Source organism: Erythrolamprus reginae, unplaced genomic scaffold, assembly GCF_031021105.1.
Source record: "Erythrolamprus reginae isolate rEryReg1 unplaced genomic scaffold, rEryReg1.hap1 scaffold_149, whole genome shotgun sequence".
Taxonomy (NCBI): Eukaryota; Metazoa; Chordata; class Lepidosauria; order Squamata; family Dipsadidae; genus Erythrolamprus; species Erythrolamprus reginae.
In genome coordinates, this window is record NW_027248552.1 from 918 (window position 1) to 14,359 (window position 13,442).

General features: G+C 59.1%; 1 protein-coding gene across 1 annotated transcript; it reads right to left on the reverse strand.

Moving 5' to 3' along the window:
• Nucleotides 1–7,426: 7,426 nt before the first annotated feature.
• Nucleotides 7,427–13,206, reverse strand: LOC139155940 (alpha-2-macroglobulin receptor-associated protein-like). Its single transcript, XM_070731319.1, has 8 exons — nt 12,996–13,206; nt 12,753–12,897; nt 12,092–12,219; nt 11,214–11,334; nt 10,752–10,916; nt 10,381–10,463; nt 9,454–9,630; nt 7,427–7,954 (listed from the first exon to the last, which is right to left on the reverse strand). The coding sequence occupies exons 1-8, from the start codon at nt 13,170–13,172 to the stop codon at nt 7,889–7,891; spliced, it is 1,062 nt and encodes a 353-aa protein (XP_070587420.1). The 5' UTR covers nt 13,173–13,206; the 3' UTR covers nt 7,427–7,888.
• Between the last annotated feature and the right edge of the window lie 236 nt (nt 13,207–13,442).

Genomic DNA, 13,442 nt, shown 5'->3' on the forward strand with positions numbered 1-13,442 from the left:
CCTTCCTTCCCTCTACTTCTCCCTTCCTTCCAACCCTCTACCCAACTCCCCAACCTACCCCAAAACCAACCAACCCACACCATCCACCAATCCATCCCTCAACCATCTCCCCTACCTTCCATTTCCTTCCTACCCACTACCAACACACCACCATCCAACCAAAACCTACCTTCCTCCTACCATTACCATCACCCCTCCATCCTAATCCTTCCTACCCTCTACGTTCACCCCTACCTACCTTCCTTCCCACTCTACCTTCACCCCAACCAACCAAATACCTACAACCCACACCCATCACACCAACCAACCAAAACCAACCAACCCACACACCACACCCATACCAACCAACCAATACCTACCTTCCTTCCTTTTCCTTCTCCCCTTCCTTCCTTTTCCTTCCTTCCCTCTATGTTCTCCCCTTCCTTTCCTTCCCTCTACCTTCTCCCCTTCCTTCGATTCCCTCTACCTTGTCCCCTTCCTTCCTTTTCCTTCCTTCCCTCTACTTTCTCCCCTTCCTTCCTTCCCTCTACCTTCTCCCCTTCCTTCCTTTTCCTTCCTTCCCTCTACTTCTCCCCTTCCTTCCTTCCCTCTTACCTTCTCCCCTTCCTTCCTTTCCTTCCTTCCCTCTACCTTCTCTCCTTCCTTCCTTTCCTTCCTTCCTTCCTTTCCTTCTCCCTTCCTTCCTTTTCCTTCCTTCCCTCTACGTTCTCCCCTTCCTTCCTTCCTTCCCTCTACCTTCTCCCCTTCCTTCCTTCCTCCTCTACCTTCTCCCCTTCCTTCCTTTTCCTTCCTTCCCTCTACCTTCTCTCCTTCCTTCCTTTTCCTTCCTTCCCTCTAACTTCTCCCCTTCCTTCCTTCCTTTTCCTTCCTTCCTTCCTTTCCTTCCTTCCCCTCTACGTTCTCCCCTTCCTTCCTTCCCTCTACCTCTCCCCTTCCTTCCTTCCCTCTACCTTCTCCCCTTCCTTCCTTCCCTCTTCCTTCTCCCTTCCTTCCTTTTCCTTCCTTCCCTCTACCTTCTCTCCTTCCTTCCTTCTTCCTTCCTTTCCTTCTCCCTTCCTTCCTTTCTTCCTTCCCTCTACCTTCTCCCCTTCCTTCCTTTTCCTTCCTTCCCTCTACCTTCTCCCCTCCTTCCTTCCTTCCTCCTTCCTTTTCCTTCCTTCCTTCCTTTTCCTTCCTTCCCTCTACCTTCTCTCCTTCCTTCTTTCCTTCCTTCCTTCCTTTTCCTTCTCCCCTTCCTTCCTTTTCCTTCCTTCCCTCTAACTTCTCCCCTTCCTTCCTTCCCTCTACCTTCTCCCCTTCCTTCCTTTCCTTCCTTCCCTCTAACTTCTCTCCTTCCTTCCTTCCTTTCCTTCCTTCCTTCCTTTCCTTCTCCCCTTCCTTCCTTTTCCTTCCTTCCTTCCTTTTCCTTCCTTCCTTTTCCTTCCTTCCCTATAACTTCTCCCCTTCCTTCCCTCTACCTTCTCCCCTTCCTTTTCCTTCCTTCCCTCTACCTTCTCTCCTTCCTTCCTTTTCCTTCCTTCCTTCCTTTCCTTCTCCCCTTCCTTCCTTTTCCTTCCTTCCCTCTAACTTCTCCCCTTCCTTCCTTTTCCTTCCTTCCCTCTACCTTCTCCCCTTCCTTCCTTCCCTCTACCTTCTCCCCTTCCTTCCTTCCCTCTACCTTCTCCCCTTCCTTCCTTCCTTTTCCTTCCTTCCTTCCTTCCTTTCCTTCCTTCCCTCTCCCTTCTCTCCTTCCTTCCTTCCCTCTACCTTCTCCCCTTCCTTCCCTCTACCTTCTCCCCTTCCTTCCCTCTACCTTCTCCCCTTCCTTCCTTCCCTCTACCTTCTCCCCTTCCTCCTTTTCCTTCCTTCCCTCTACCTTCTCTCCTTCCTTCCTTTTCCTTCCTTCCCTCTACCTTCTCTCCTTCCTTCCTTTTCCTTCCTTCCTTCCTTTTCCTTCTCCCCTTCCTTCCTTTTCCTTCCTTCCCTCTACCTTCTCCCCTTCCTTCCTTTTCCTTCCTTCCCTCTACCTTCTCCCCTTCCTTCCTTCCCTCTACCTTCTCTCCCCTTCCTTCCTTCCCTCTACCTTCTCCCCTTCCTTCTTCCTTTTCCTTCCTTCCTTCCTTTTCCTTCCTTCCCTCTCCCTTCTCTCCTTCCTTCCTTCCCTCTCCCTTCTCCCCTTCCTTCCTTCCCTCTCCCTTCTCCCCATCCTTCCTTCCTTTCTTTTCCTTCCTTCCCTCTACCTTCTCCCCTTCTTTCCTTCCTTCCTTTTCCTTCCTTCCCTCTACCTTCTCCCCTTCCTTCCTTCCTTTTCCTTCCTTCCCTCTACCTTCTCCCCTTCCTTCCTTTTCTCTACCTTCTCCCCTTCCTTCCTTCCTTTTCCTTCCTTCCCTCTAACTTCTCCCCTTCCTTCCCTCTACCTTCTCCCCTTCTTTCCTTCCTTCCTTTTCCTTCCTTCCCTCTACCTTCTCCCCTTCCTTCCCTCTACCTTCTCCCCATCCTTCCTTCCTTCCTTTTCCTTCCTTCCCTCTACCTTCTCCCCTTCCTTCCTTCCCTCTACCCTTCTCCCCTTCTTTCCTTCCTTCCTTCCTTTTCCTTCCTTCCCTCTACCTTCTCCCCTTCCTTCCTTCCTTCCTTCTACCTTCTCCCCTTCCTTCCTTCCCTCTACCTTCTCCCCTTCCTTCCTTTTCCTTCCTTCCCTCTACCTTCTCCCCTTCCTTCCTTTTCCTTCCTTCCCTCTACCTTCTCCCCTTCCTTCCTTTTCCTTCCTTCCCTCTACCTTCTCTCCTTCCTTCCTTCCTTCCCTCTAACTTCTCCCCTTCCTTCCTTCCTATTCCTTCCTTCCCTCTACCTTCTCCCCTTCCTTCCTTTTCCTTCCTTCCCTCTACCTTCTCCCCTTCCTTCCTTTTCCTTCCTTCCCTCTAACTTCTCCCCCTTCCTTCCTTCCTTCCTTTTCCTTCCTTCCCTCTACCTTCTCCCCTTCCTTCCTTCCTTCCTTCCTTCCTTCTACCTTCTCCCCTTCCTTCCTTCCCTCTACCTTCTCCCCTTCCTTCCTTCCCTCTACCTTCTCCCCTTCCTTCCTTTTCCTTCCTTCCCTCTACCTTCTCCCCTTCCTTCCTTTTCCTTCCTTCCCTCTACCTTCTCCCCTTCCTTCCTTCCTTTTCCTTCCTTCCCTCTACCTTCTCCCCTTCCTTCCTTCCCTCTACCTTCTCCCCTTCCTTCCTTCCTTTTCCTTCCTTCCCTCTACCTTCTCTCCTTCCTTCCTTCCTTTTCCTTCCTTCCTTTTCCTTCTCCCCTTCCTTCCTTTGCCTTCCTTCCCTCTACCTTCTCCCCTTCCTTCCTTCCCTCTCCCTTCTCCCCCTTCCTTCCCTCTCCCTTCTCCCCTTCCTTCCTTCCCTCTACCTTCTCCCCTACCTTCCTTCCTTCCTTTCTTTTCCTTCCTTCCCTCTACCTTCTCCCCTTCCTTCCTTCCCTCTACCTTCTCTCCTTCCTTCCTTCCTTTTCCTTCCTTCCCTCTACCTTCTCTCCTTCCTTCCTTCCCTCTACCTTCTCCCCTTCCTTCCTTTCCTTCCTTCCCTCTACCTTCTCCCCTTCCGTCCTTCCTTTTCCTTCCTTCCTTCCTTTTCCTTCCCCCTTCCTTCCTTTTCCTTCCTTCCCTCTAACTTCTCCCCTTCCTTCCTTCCTTCCTTTTCCTTCCTTCCCTCTACCTTCTCCCCTTCCTTCCTTTTCCTTCCTTCCTTTTCCTTCCTTCCCTCTACCTTCTCTCCTTCCTTCCTTCCTTTTCCTTCCTTCCCTCTACCTTCTCCCCTTCCTTCCTTCCCTCTACCTTCTCCCCTTCCTTCCTTCCCTCTACCTTCTCCCCTTCCTTCCTTCCCTCTACCTTCTCCCCTTCCTTCCTTCCCTCTACCTTCTCTCCTTCCTTCCTTCTCCTTCCTTCCTTCCTTTTCCTTCCTTCCCTCTACCTTCTCCCCTTCCTTCCTTCCTTTTCCTTCCTTCCCTCTACCTTCTCCCCTTCCTTCCCTCTACCTTCTCCCCTTCCTTCCTTCCCTCTACCTTCTCCCCTTCCTTCCTTCCCTCTACCTTCTCCCCTTCCTTCCTTCCCTCTACCTTCTCCCCTTCCTTCCTTCCTTTTCCTTCCTTCCTTCCTTTTCCTTCCTTCCCCCTACCTTCTCCCCTTCCTTCCTTCCCTCTACCTTCTCCCCTTCCTTCCTTCCCTCTTCCTTCTCCCCTTCCTTCCTTTTCCTTCCTTCCCTCTACCTTCTCTCCTTCCTTCCTTTTCCTTCCTTCCTTTTCCTTCTCCCCTTCCTTCCTTTTCTTTCCTTCCCTCTAACTTCTCCCCTTCCTTCCTTCCTTTTCCTTCTCCCCTTCCTTCCTTTTCCTTCCTTCCCTCTACCTTCTCTCCTTCCTTCCTTCCTTTTCCTTCTCCCTTTCCTTCCTTTTCCTTCCTTCCCTCTAACTTCTCCCCTTCCTTCCTTCCTTTTCCTTCCTTCCTCTTCTCCCCTTCCTTCCTTTTCCTTCCTTCCCTCTAACTTCTCCCCTTCCTTCCTTCCTTTTCCTTCTCCCCTTCCTTCCTTTTCCTTCCTTCCCTCTACCTTCTCCCCTTCCTTCCTTCCCTACCTTCTCCCCTTCCTTCCTTCCCTCTAACTTCTCCCCTTCCTTCCTTCCTTTTCCTTCCTTCCTCTTCTCCCCTTCCTTCCTTTTCCTTCCTTCCCTCTAACTTCTCCCCTTCCTTCCTTCCTTTTCCTTCTCCCCTTCCTTCCTTTTCCTTCCTTCCCCTCTACCTTCTCCCCTTCCTTCCTTCCCTACCTTCTCCCCTTCCTTCCTTCCCTCTAACTTCTCCCCTTCCTTCCTTCCTCCCTCCCTCTACCTTCTCCCCTTCCTTCCTTTTCCTTCCTTCCTTTTCCTTCCTTCCTCCCTCCCTCCGCTTCCCAGCGCTCTCCAGAGAGCGGTGTCTTTGCAAAACGGGTCTCAACTAAGACAATGGAACCCTGACTATCTGGGCCTCAAATCAGAACCTGGGACTGATTTGTTCCAGGATCCGTTTGTTGGTTTACTTGGCTGTCCAGCATATTCTCCAACACCAAGGTCCAAAGGCATCTGGGCTTCTTCCCTCCTGCTCCTTCACAGTCCAACTAGTGCTTCCACAGAGGGTCCCACGGAAGGAGGGCCACCCCAATTCTGATCTTCGGCTGAGCCAATCCAGTCGCCCCCCCCCCCCTTGCTGGGCCTTCGTGGGATTTATAGACTGCCTTCTGCCGCATCCCCCCCAGTGACCGGTCAGATCCCACAGGTTTGGTCTTCTTCGGGCCCTGTCAGCTAAACAGTGTCGGCTGGTGAGTCCGCGGGACAGGGCCTTCTCTGCGCCTGCCCCGACTTTCTGGTGGAACCAGCTACCTCCTGAGACCGTTTTTCTATTCTTTACGCACAGGAAGTCTCTTTCCCTAGAAGAACCGACCACGTCAATCAAGTGGAGTCGAGGCCTAACCCCTCCACCCCCCTGATCGCGCCCCCCGTGCTCTGAACGGGCTTCCACCTGTTACAGCCACTTTCCAAGTGGGGCTTCCGGGGGGGGGGGGATCTGAGCCTTCCAGGCCTGACCGGCTGACCCACGGAAGGGGGGGTGGGGTGCAACCTATTTCCCAAAGCACCTGGAGGCAGGGCAGGAACCAATGGATGGAAACTAACCGAGGAGAGAAGCGACTAAGGAGAAGCAATCACCCAGGTTGACCTCAGAAATTGTGGGTGCTCCCAACAGCGAAGGCCTTTAAGGCGAGATTGGACAGCTGTCCATCAGGAGGAGGCCTCCTAGGAGAACGGGAGGTTGGACTGGGTGACTCCAAGGCCCCTCCCAACGCAGTGGAGTCGCTGGCCAGGACAGCCAGGCTCTGCTCGTGGAAGCCTCCCCAGCTGTGGCTCCAGCTGTGGCCATCCTGCTGTGGACGTAATGCCAGAGAAGTCACTTGACAGGCTGCACAGCCGGATGCCGGGTTGCCATGGAGACGGGTGGGTTGCTGTGGCTAGATGCAGGGGCCCTCACCCTGCCTGAGGAGGCCCTGCGGAAGCCCCCCAGCTCAGCACCACCACTGGCTGCTCTCCAGCCACAGGCAGCCACCTAGCCAGGGACAGGCAGGAACGCGGGGGGGGGGGGGGGCAGGGCGTCCTTGGCAGAACGGCCCCCCTCCCTCCATGGCCTCTGACCTCAGACACACACACCCGCCCTCCTGTGGAGCTGCGTTCTGGGCACAGGCACCCCCCCTTTCCATGGTGGCCCCACACGGGGAGGAGGCCAGGCTGGTGCAGAGCCTCCCTTGCAGGAGCAGTCTACCAAGGAATGCCCCCCCCTCTCTGGCCGCTGCACTTCCTGCCCTACTGCGCGGGCTGGGTGCCCACGCTTGCCCCCCTCAGAGCCCATGGCACCTTGAGTGCCCCCACTCATCTGGGCCCCCGGGGGAGGAATGGGGCACACGGCTGCCCTCGTTGTTGACCTGGAAAGCGCCAGAGGTTGGGGGTCCTGGAAACGCTGGAGGAGGAGGGGCACACGGGATGGACCCGGTCTGGAAAACGGGCAGGCGGGGGATGGGAAGGAGGCCTGGGGGGGAGGCCAATAAACAAAAAGGCCTAGAGGAGATTGCGCAAGGCTGGTTGAGTTTCAAAGGGAGGAGGGGACACGGCCGCTCTTCTGGGCAGCTGGGCGAGGACGTAGGACAGATCCAGGCTAATTGTCACCGTTCCAGGCAGCATCCAAGTTACATCAGAGTCGAAGTTCCCATTTATTTCCGGAGCCTTCCTGGCACCCCCCTCGCCCCCCCCCCCCCCACACAAACGTTTTGCCACGTGCTCCACTCAGGTTGTGCCAGAGCTCCTTCCGCTTCCACCCAGGTGGCTGGGCCTAGGATGGCCTTGGAGCCCTGGGAAGAACCCTCTGTGGCTGCCTCTGCTCCCTCCTGGAAATCCCCCCCGCAAGCCTTCTAGAGAAAGTGGGGCAAGGGCTTCGCTTCGGACCAACGTCTGCAACCGAGGGATAAAATGTTGATAGGAATAAAAAGCGACTTTGCAGTCATCCAGGAGGCGGCTTAAAAACAGGGGGTCCGGCCGGATGTGGGTCCAGCCTGAAGCTCCCCAGCTGCGGCCCGGCCCAAGGGGTCTTCAAGGGGGGGGGGGCTTCTGCTCAGGCCAGCCCTGCGGCCCCCTCCCGACCTCCTCCAGCCGAGAGGAAGGGGCTGCACTTGACCCTCCGGGGCTGCGCTCTGGTCGGAAGAGCCGGGGCTTGAGCCCAGAAATGGCCTTGGACCGCCCCTCCCCCTCCCCCTTAAGGGTCCACTGCTTCTCCCGGCAACCCCGCCTGCAGACCATGGACGTCTAGATGACCTTTTAGGAGGGTCTGCTGGAAGGAATTCCTGGAGAATAAGACACCCCCCCCCCATTATCAGAAATCAGACGGAGACCAGGGCCGGGTGGGGCAAGAGCCCATTTATGCAACAATCACAAATGTCCGAAATCCTGCCTGCAGCCCCGCCCCCCCAATTGAGCCACGTAGGTGGCCGGCTGCCTCCCTTTGCTGGGGGGCTGCCCCCTCCCCCGCCCCCTCCTGCTCAGCCGCCTGAGACTGAGGCCGCTCCCCCTTTCAGCCTCCAGGCCACAAAGGCCAGAAAGCCCCGGAGGCCCCACGGAAGGAGGGGGGCTGAGGCTTCCGGCTGAGGCAGGGGGGTGCACGGCGGGGGCTTCCGAGCATTCAGAGGGGGAGAAGCCTGGAACCGGAAGAGCGGGCCTGCCGCAAGGGCCCTTCCCAGGTGGTCCTTGGGGCTCCCCACGGACTCGGAGGGAGCCCTGAAGGCCGCCCGGGGCTGCTGTGCTCTGGACAGGAGGGCCAGGCAGGATGGACACTTCAGGCAAAGCCCAGCCCCTCACCCCTTCAGAGCTCGTTGTGCTGGAGGCCCCTGGAGATTCTGCTGGACAAATCCTGCAGGTGCTTCTTGACCTGGAGGGACAGGACGTTTCGGACACTTCAGTCTCAACTCAACTCAAGGTGTTCAGCTCACGTCTCCCAATTCTTAAAGCCTTCTGCCGTCTCCATTTTGTAAGAAATATCTATATACAGTGGTGCCTCCACCTAAGACCCTTTCTAGCTAAGGACCAGCGGGTGGTCAAGATCTTTTTGCCTCTTCTCAAGAACCATTTTCTACTTAAGAACCCGAGTCCAGAAAGATTTCCCCGGAACTTTGAGAGCGGCACGAAGGCCCGGCCAGTTCCCTGCCCTTCCCCCTGGAATCCCAGCCATCTGGGGCTTTTCTGGGCGGCCAGCGGAGCCTTTGGGTGGCGCTTGACGAGGCCTTGGCAGCCCAGAGCGGAGGGAGCGTTTCCCTTTCCCTGGGCCCTTGGAGAGGGAAGAGGCCTCTGGTAACCAGAGAAAGGAAACGCTCCCTTCGCTCTGGGCAGCCACTGTAGCCCTCCTCTTCCTCTTCCTCCCACCCGAATTCGGAGCTTTTATTTCGTCCTAATGGGTCTGCAGGCATCGTTTGCTTTTACACTGATTCCTATGGGGAAAATGGGTCCTACGTAAGGAGCTGGTCACGGAACGAATGACGTCCACACGTAGAGGGGCCACTGTATAGGCAACACTTCTGCTCCTGGGCTCTAAGACCACAGGATATAAGTTCATAGATGAAGGAAAAAAGAGATTTTTCCTTAAAGCCCCCACTCGGTTTCCTCTTCCTAAGTGAAAACGCTTCTTCCCTTGTTTCCCAACTGGGCCCTTTGACCTCAGGAAGCCCAGGCCCCGGGCGGCAAGACGGGCGGGTGAGGAGCCTGGCTGCCATGCGGAAGGGGCGGCCGAGGGGGCCTCAGCAGGAGCGGAGGGCTCTCTCCCCCTCCCCCCTCACTACCCCCCCAGCAGTGCCGGACCACCCGCCTTTCCAGAAAGTGAGAGGGCTCCATGCAACCCTCCCCCTTCCTGATCCATCCAGGCAGCCCCCCCCCAGCAGACGAGGGTCAGGGAGATGAAGGGCACTGGTGGTGGGAGGCCAGCCATCATCCGAGGGGAAAGCAAGCGGGGGGTAGGGGGCTTCTGCCAAGACCCCTCCCCGATGCCCCCACCCCCACCCCATTTGCCTCCTCCAAAGGACCCCATTGGACTGGTTCCTCCTCCTCCGCCCAGGTCCAAAAGGGTCTCGCTCAGCTCTGGGACCAGTGGCCGCTGGGCTCAGGTGAGGCGGGTGAGCTTAGGGCCCCGAAGGTGCTCTCAGGACAGGTGGGCCGGGAGGGGCCTTCGGGTCTGACCCAGCCCTCTCAGTAAGTGCCAACCCCCCAGGGGCCGCACCCGTTCTGGGGCCGTGGTTTCACTTCCAGGTGAAGGTCCAAGCCTATTGCAGGGTCTTCACAGGGCCCCCTCCCCGCCCGACCAGCACTTTTGTGGCTTGGGAGGCAGTGCTGGTGAGAGGGGCAGGGGGAGAGAAGGGGGGGTGTCTCCCTGTGCCCCACCTTGTAGCCCAGCTCCTTGGTCTTCTCCTCCAGGGTGGCGTACTTCTCCTTGTTCTGGGAGAGGCGCTCGGGGTCCCCCGTCCCCTCCACGTGGCGCAGTTTCTGGTGGGAGACCTCCAGCTGCCTCTGGTAGTGGTGGTGCTTCCCCACTTGGCCTTCGAAGTGTTTCAGCTCCTCCTGAGACACAGAACGGGCCTCGGTCCGAGCAGCCCTTGTCCTGCAGCCCCCCCGCCCAGAAAGGGCCGGCCACTCTAAGGCACAATACACAGCAGCGCAACCCCACAAACCCTCTCGGGCACACACAGCTCAGCCACAGAAGCCCTTGCCCAAAGGGGGGGTGGGGGAGGCAGCCACTCTGGTCAGAGAAGACTTCCCAGTCCTGAGCCGTCAGACTTCTATGTTTCTATGTTTCTATGAGCCAAGTGGTGCCGTGGTCAGAGGGCAGCCCTGCAGGCTCCTTCCGCTGACTGCTAGCTGTAGTCCAGCAGTTCACATCTCCCCACAGACTCCAGGTGGACTCAGCCTTCCGTCGTTCCGAGGGGGAGTGTCAAGTGAGGACCCAGACGGATGGAGTGTGCAAGAGGCTGGCGAGGGGGGGCTGGGAAAGCACGGGGGAGGGGCATATAGGTCGCAAGGCCATTGCCAGCCATGCCAGAGAAAATGCACCACTCAGCTGTGGTCACTCCAAGTGTGCAAACTTACACGTTCCAGAGCTTTCCCCAGGCAAGGGCGTGGCCTGGACATCCACCTGTTGGGGACACCTCCAGTGGGACCCTCCAGTGACCAGGGGGCTGGCTCTAGGGCCCAGGGGAAGCGTGAAAGGCAGGGGACCCTGGGGTAAGGCCAGCCGTGAGAGACCTGCCCCCTCCGAAGGGCAGGGGCCTGGTGTGGACAAGAGGTCATCCAGGTGCCCAGGCATCTACCTACCCGAAGTGACTCCAGCTCTTTCTCTGTGAAATTCGTCGACTGAGCCAAGTCCCACAGGTCAATCACCCAGGGCTCTTCGAACTCTGGAGGAGGAAAGAGAGGGACATTCTCAGGGCTGGACACAACATCGCCCCCCTCCATCCTCTCTCTCTCTGGGTCGGCAGAGATTTCCGCGACCCCCCTCCCCCCCAGTGGGAGCTGCCTGTGAGGCCGAGACAAAGCGCAGGGGGCCCTGGGCAGAACCGGCCTGGGAGAAGGGCTGGCACCGCCCGGCCCTTCCCGGCCCATCAGAGGCGGTCACTCCTCGCCCTTCCTGCCTCCCCCCTGGGCCTGCCGCTCCCCCCCCAAGGGAGCCCCGGGGGGGCACCCACCGCTGGGGGAGTCGTAGCCCTGGTGGCTGACTCTGCGCAGGCGCTCGAGGCCCTGCCGGATGCTGTGCAGCTGCTCCTTCAGCTCCGAGTGTTTGCGGTGCAGCAGCTCCTTCCTGGCCGCGCTCTCTTCCTCCGCCGGCCGGTCGATGGTGTTTTTGTGGACATCTGCAAGGAGAGGAGCTGGCACTGACCCACGCAAGGCCCAGGCCGCCCAACATCCCCCAGGGCAGAGAGGACACACTCCGGGGGGGGGGGGGGGAGCGAAGGTGGGCAGGGGCAGGAAGGGGAGCAGGGGCTTCCTGGGGCCCCCAGACCCCCCCCACCTGGCATGGGCTCCTGGCTTAGAGGCGGCTTCACCTCACGACAGAACTGCCAGTAGCCTCAGGTGCTGGACTGCAGGAGGCCCGGCCGAGCCAGCCTTGCGCCCATGAAAGCTCAGGGGCCTGGCTGCCCCTCCCCCACCTTCCGTGCGGCTGAGGGTCTCCAGCAGGAGGTCATATTCCTGGACTTTGTCTTGGTGGTGCTGGAATTCCCTCCACAACCTCTCCAGCTGCTCCTCCGAGAACTTCCCGGAGCTCTTGGCCTTGAAGGGAAAGGGGGGGGTCACTCCCACCCACTTTGCTTACAAACCCCCTCCACCCGCCCAGTGGAAGGGTCGTTTCCCAAAAGTCTTCATTTCCTGCAGGAATCTGGCATTAACCATTTAATGTCATAATTAAAGTAATGTTTAACACCACTTTATCTATCTGGATGTTTTTCACAGGTGCTGTGAATGGATCTCTGGATGCTGCGCAAATTCCCCTGGGTGAGAGGATTAAATAACTGACCCCTTGAAATTCTACTCTCTGGAAAGGGGTGGGGCTCCTGGGCACCACTCCCGCCCCCGGCCCCCTCCCCCAATTCTAAGGGAAGCAGCTGCTGCAGAAGGCAGGCAGGCAGGCATTCTTCCGGGCCAGCAGCAGGGGGCGACCCAGAGCAGGAGCATGGCAGGCACCACCAGCACTGGGGAGGGGCAGCCAATATCGGCTAAATGGGGCTTTGGGGAGCAGAAAACTGGGTGGGGAGGGTTGGGGGGAAGAGCATCACTGCAGCCCCTGAAGCCAAGGAGGCCAAGCAGGTGAGGGAGTGCAAAATGGGCGGGAGGGAGCCCCCTTTGGGGGGGGGGGGAGAAGCCTTCCTCCCGCCATGTAGCTGCCCCCCCCGTGTGTGTGTCCCCTCAGGTGGGGCTTCCTAAAACCCCACTTGGGAAACAGGATTCTGAATCAGTGGAGGTCGGCCGCCCTCCTCTGAGCCCCCCTGGCCTGGCCCTGGAGTGGGTGGGGGGTGTCCTGCAGACAGACCTTGTTCCAGAGCTTCTCCAGCCGGGGGTCCCCAAGGCCGCCCTGCGCAGGGTCCTCCCGGAGGTGGTTGGTCTCCCACGGCTGCTGCCCGTCCTTCTTCCCACTCAAGCCGTATTTAGTCATAGTCACTGGGGGAACCAAGGACAACGAGGCGGCAATTGTGGCACACAACACCGACAAGTTTGTGTTCACAGTTTTGTGAAGCTGGGAGGGAGCAGGCAGCGGACCCATCCAGGGCTTTCTCTCCTTTGGGAAATGCCCCCACCGGACCACAGAGCGGACTGGCCCTTCATCTGGTTCGGCCAAAGCAATGCAGGTTCAGGGCCACGTAATATCTTTCAGTGAGATATTCATTGCTACGCTTGTCAGCTGCCACCCAGGCTTCTCTCTCTGCCCTGGAGGATGGACGGGCTGCCCGGGGGTCAGCGGAGGGGCGAGAGGGGCTGCTTCCAGCTCAGCAGGCCGAGAGATGCCCGGGAGAAGGGGGCAGCTGCCGAGAAGCCCATGCTACGGCTCCCAGGGGGTGGGAGGGAACGGGGGGGCTTGGGCAGGCGACTCCTGGTCCTGGCTCGGCTTCTACTAGACCCCCCGCCCCCCACGTGGACCGTGGCAACAGCTAGTGACCGCGGGGCCAGGCCTTGGGGGGAGGGAGGAGACTGACCCTCCAGGCGGCGCCTCAGCCGGGCCTCCCGCTCCCCGTCCTCGTCCCGCCCGGCGGCCTTCAGCTTCTTCCAGCCCAGCTCGTCCTTCTCCTGCAGCCGGAGGTCGCTGTGCAGCTCGGCCAGACGCACCGCCGACAGCCCCGCCTGCCCCGGGGGAGACGGAGCCCCGCCCCCCGTCAGTCTCGTCGGTCCCGCCCCCTCCGCCTCCCCCCCGTCAGTCCCGCCCCCCGCCTGCCACTCACGCGCCGGGCCTTCTCCCACAGCTGGCTGAGGCGCGCCACGCGGAACTCCCCCGAGGGGGGCGCGGGAGACGGGGCGGGGGCGTCGGCCCGGTTGGCCTCCCGCGAGTACCGCCCGCCGCCCGCCTCGCACCCCGCCAGCACCGCCAGCAGCAGCAGCAGCGACCCCGCGGCGGCCATGGCGCTCCTCCGACTGTAGAGGCGGAAGGGCGGGGCCTCGGCGGTCGCGTTGCTTCCGGGCCGCAAGGGCTGCCGGGAAACAGGGGGTGTCTGGCCGCCTGGAGGGGCGGAGTGGAGGCCGGGGCTGCCTTGCCTCCCCCACGTGGAAGCGAAGGGAATTGCACTTGGAGCGCCCGCCCCACCAACCGCAGCCGTGCGTGTGTGTGTGTGTGTGTGTGTGTGGCGGTTGCGCTCCAAGAGGCGGAGGGAGGCAGAGCAAAAATACCTTTA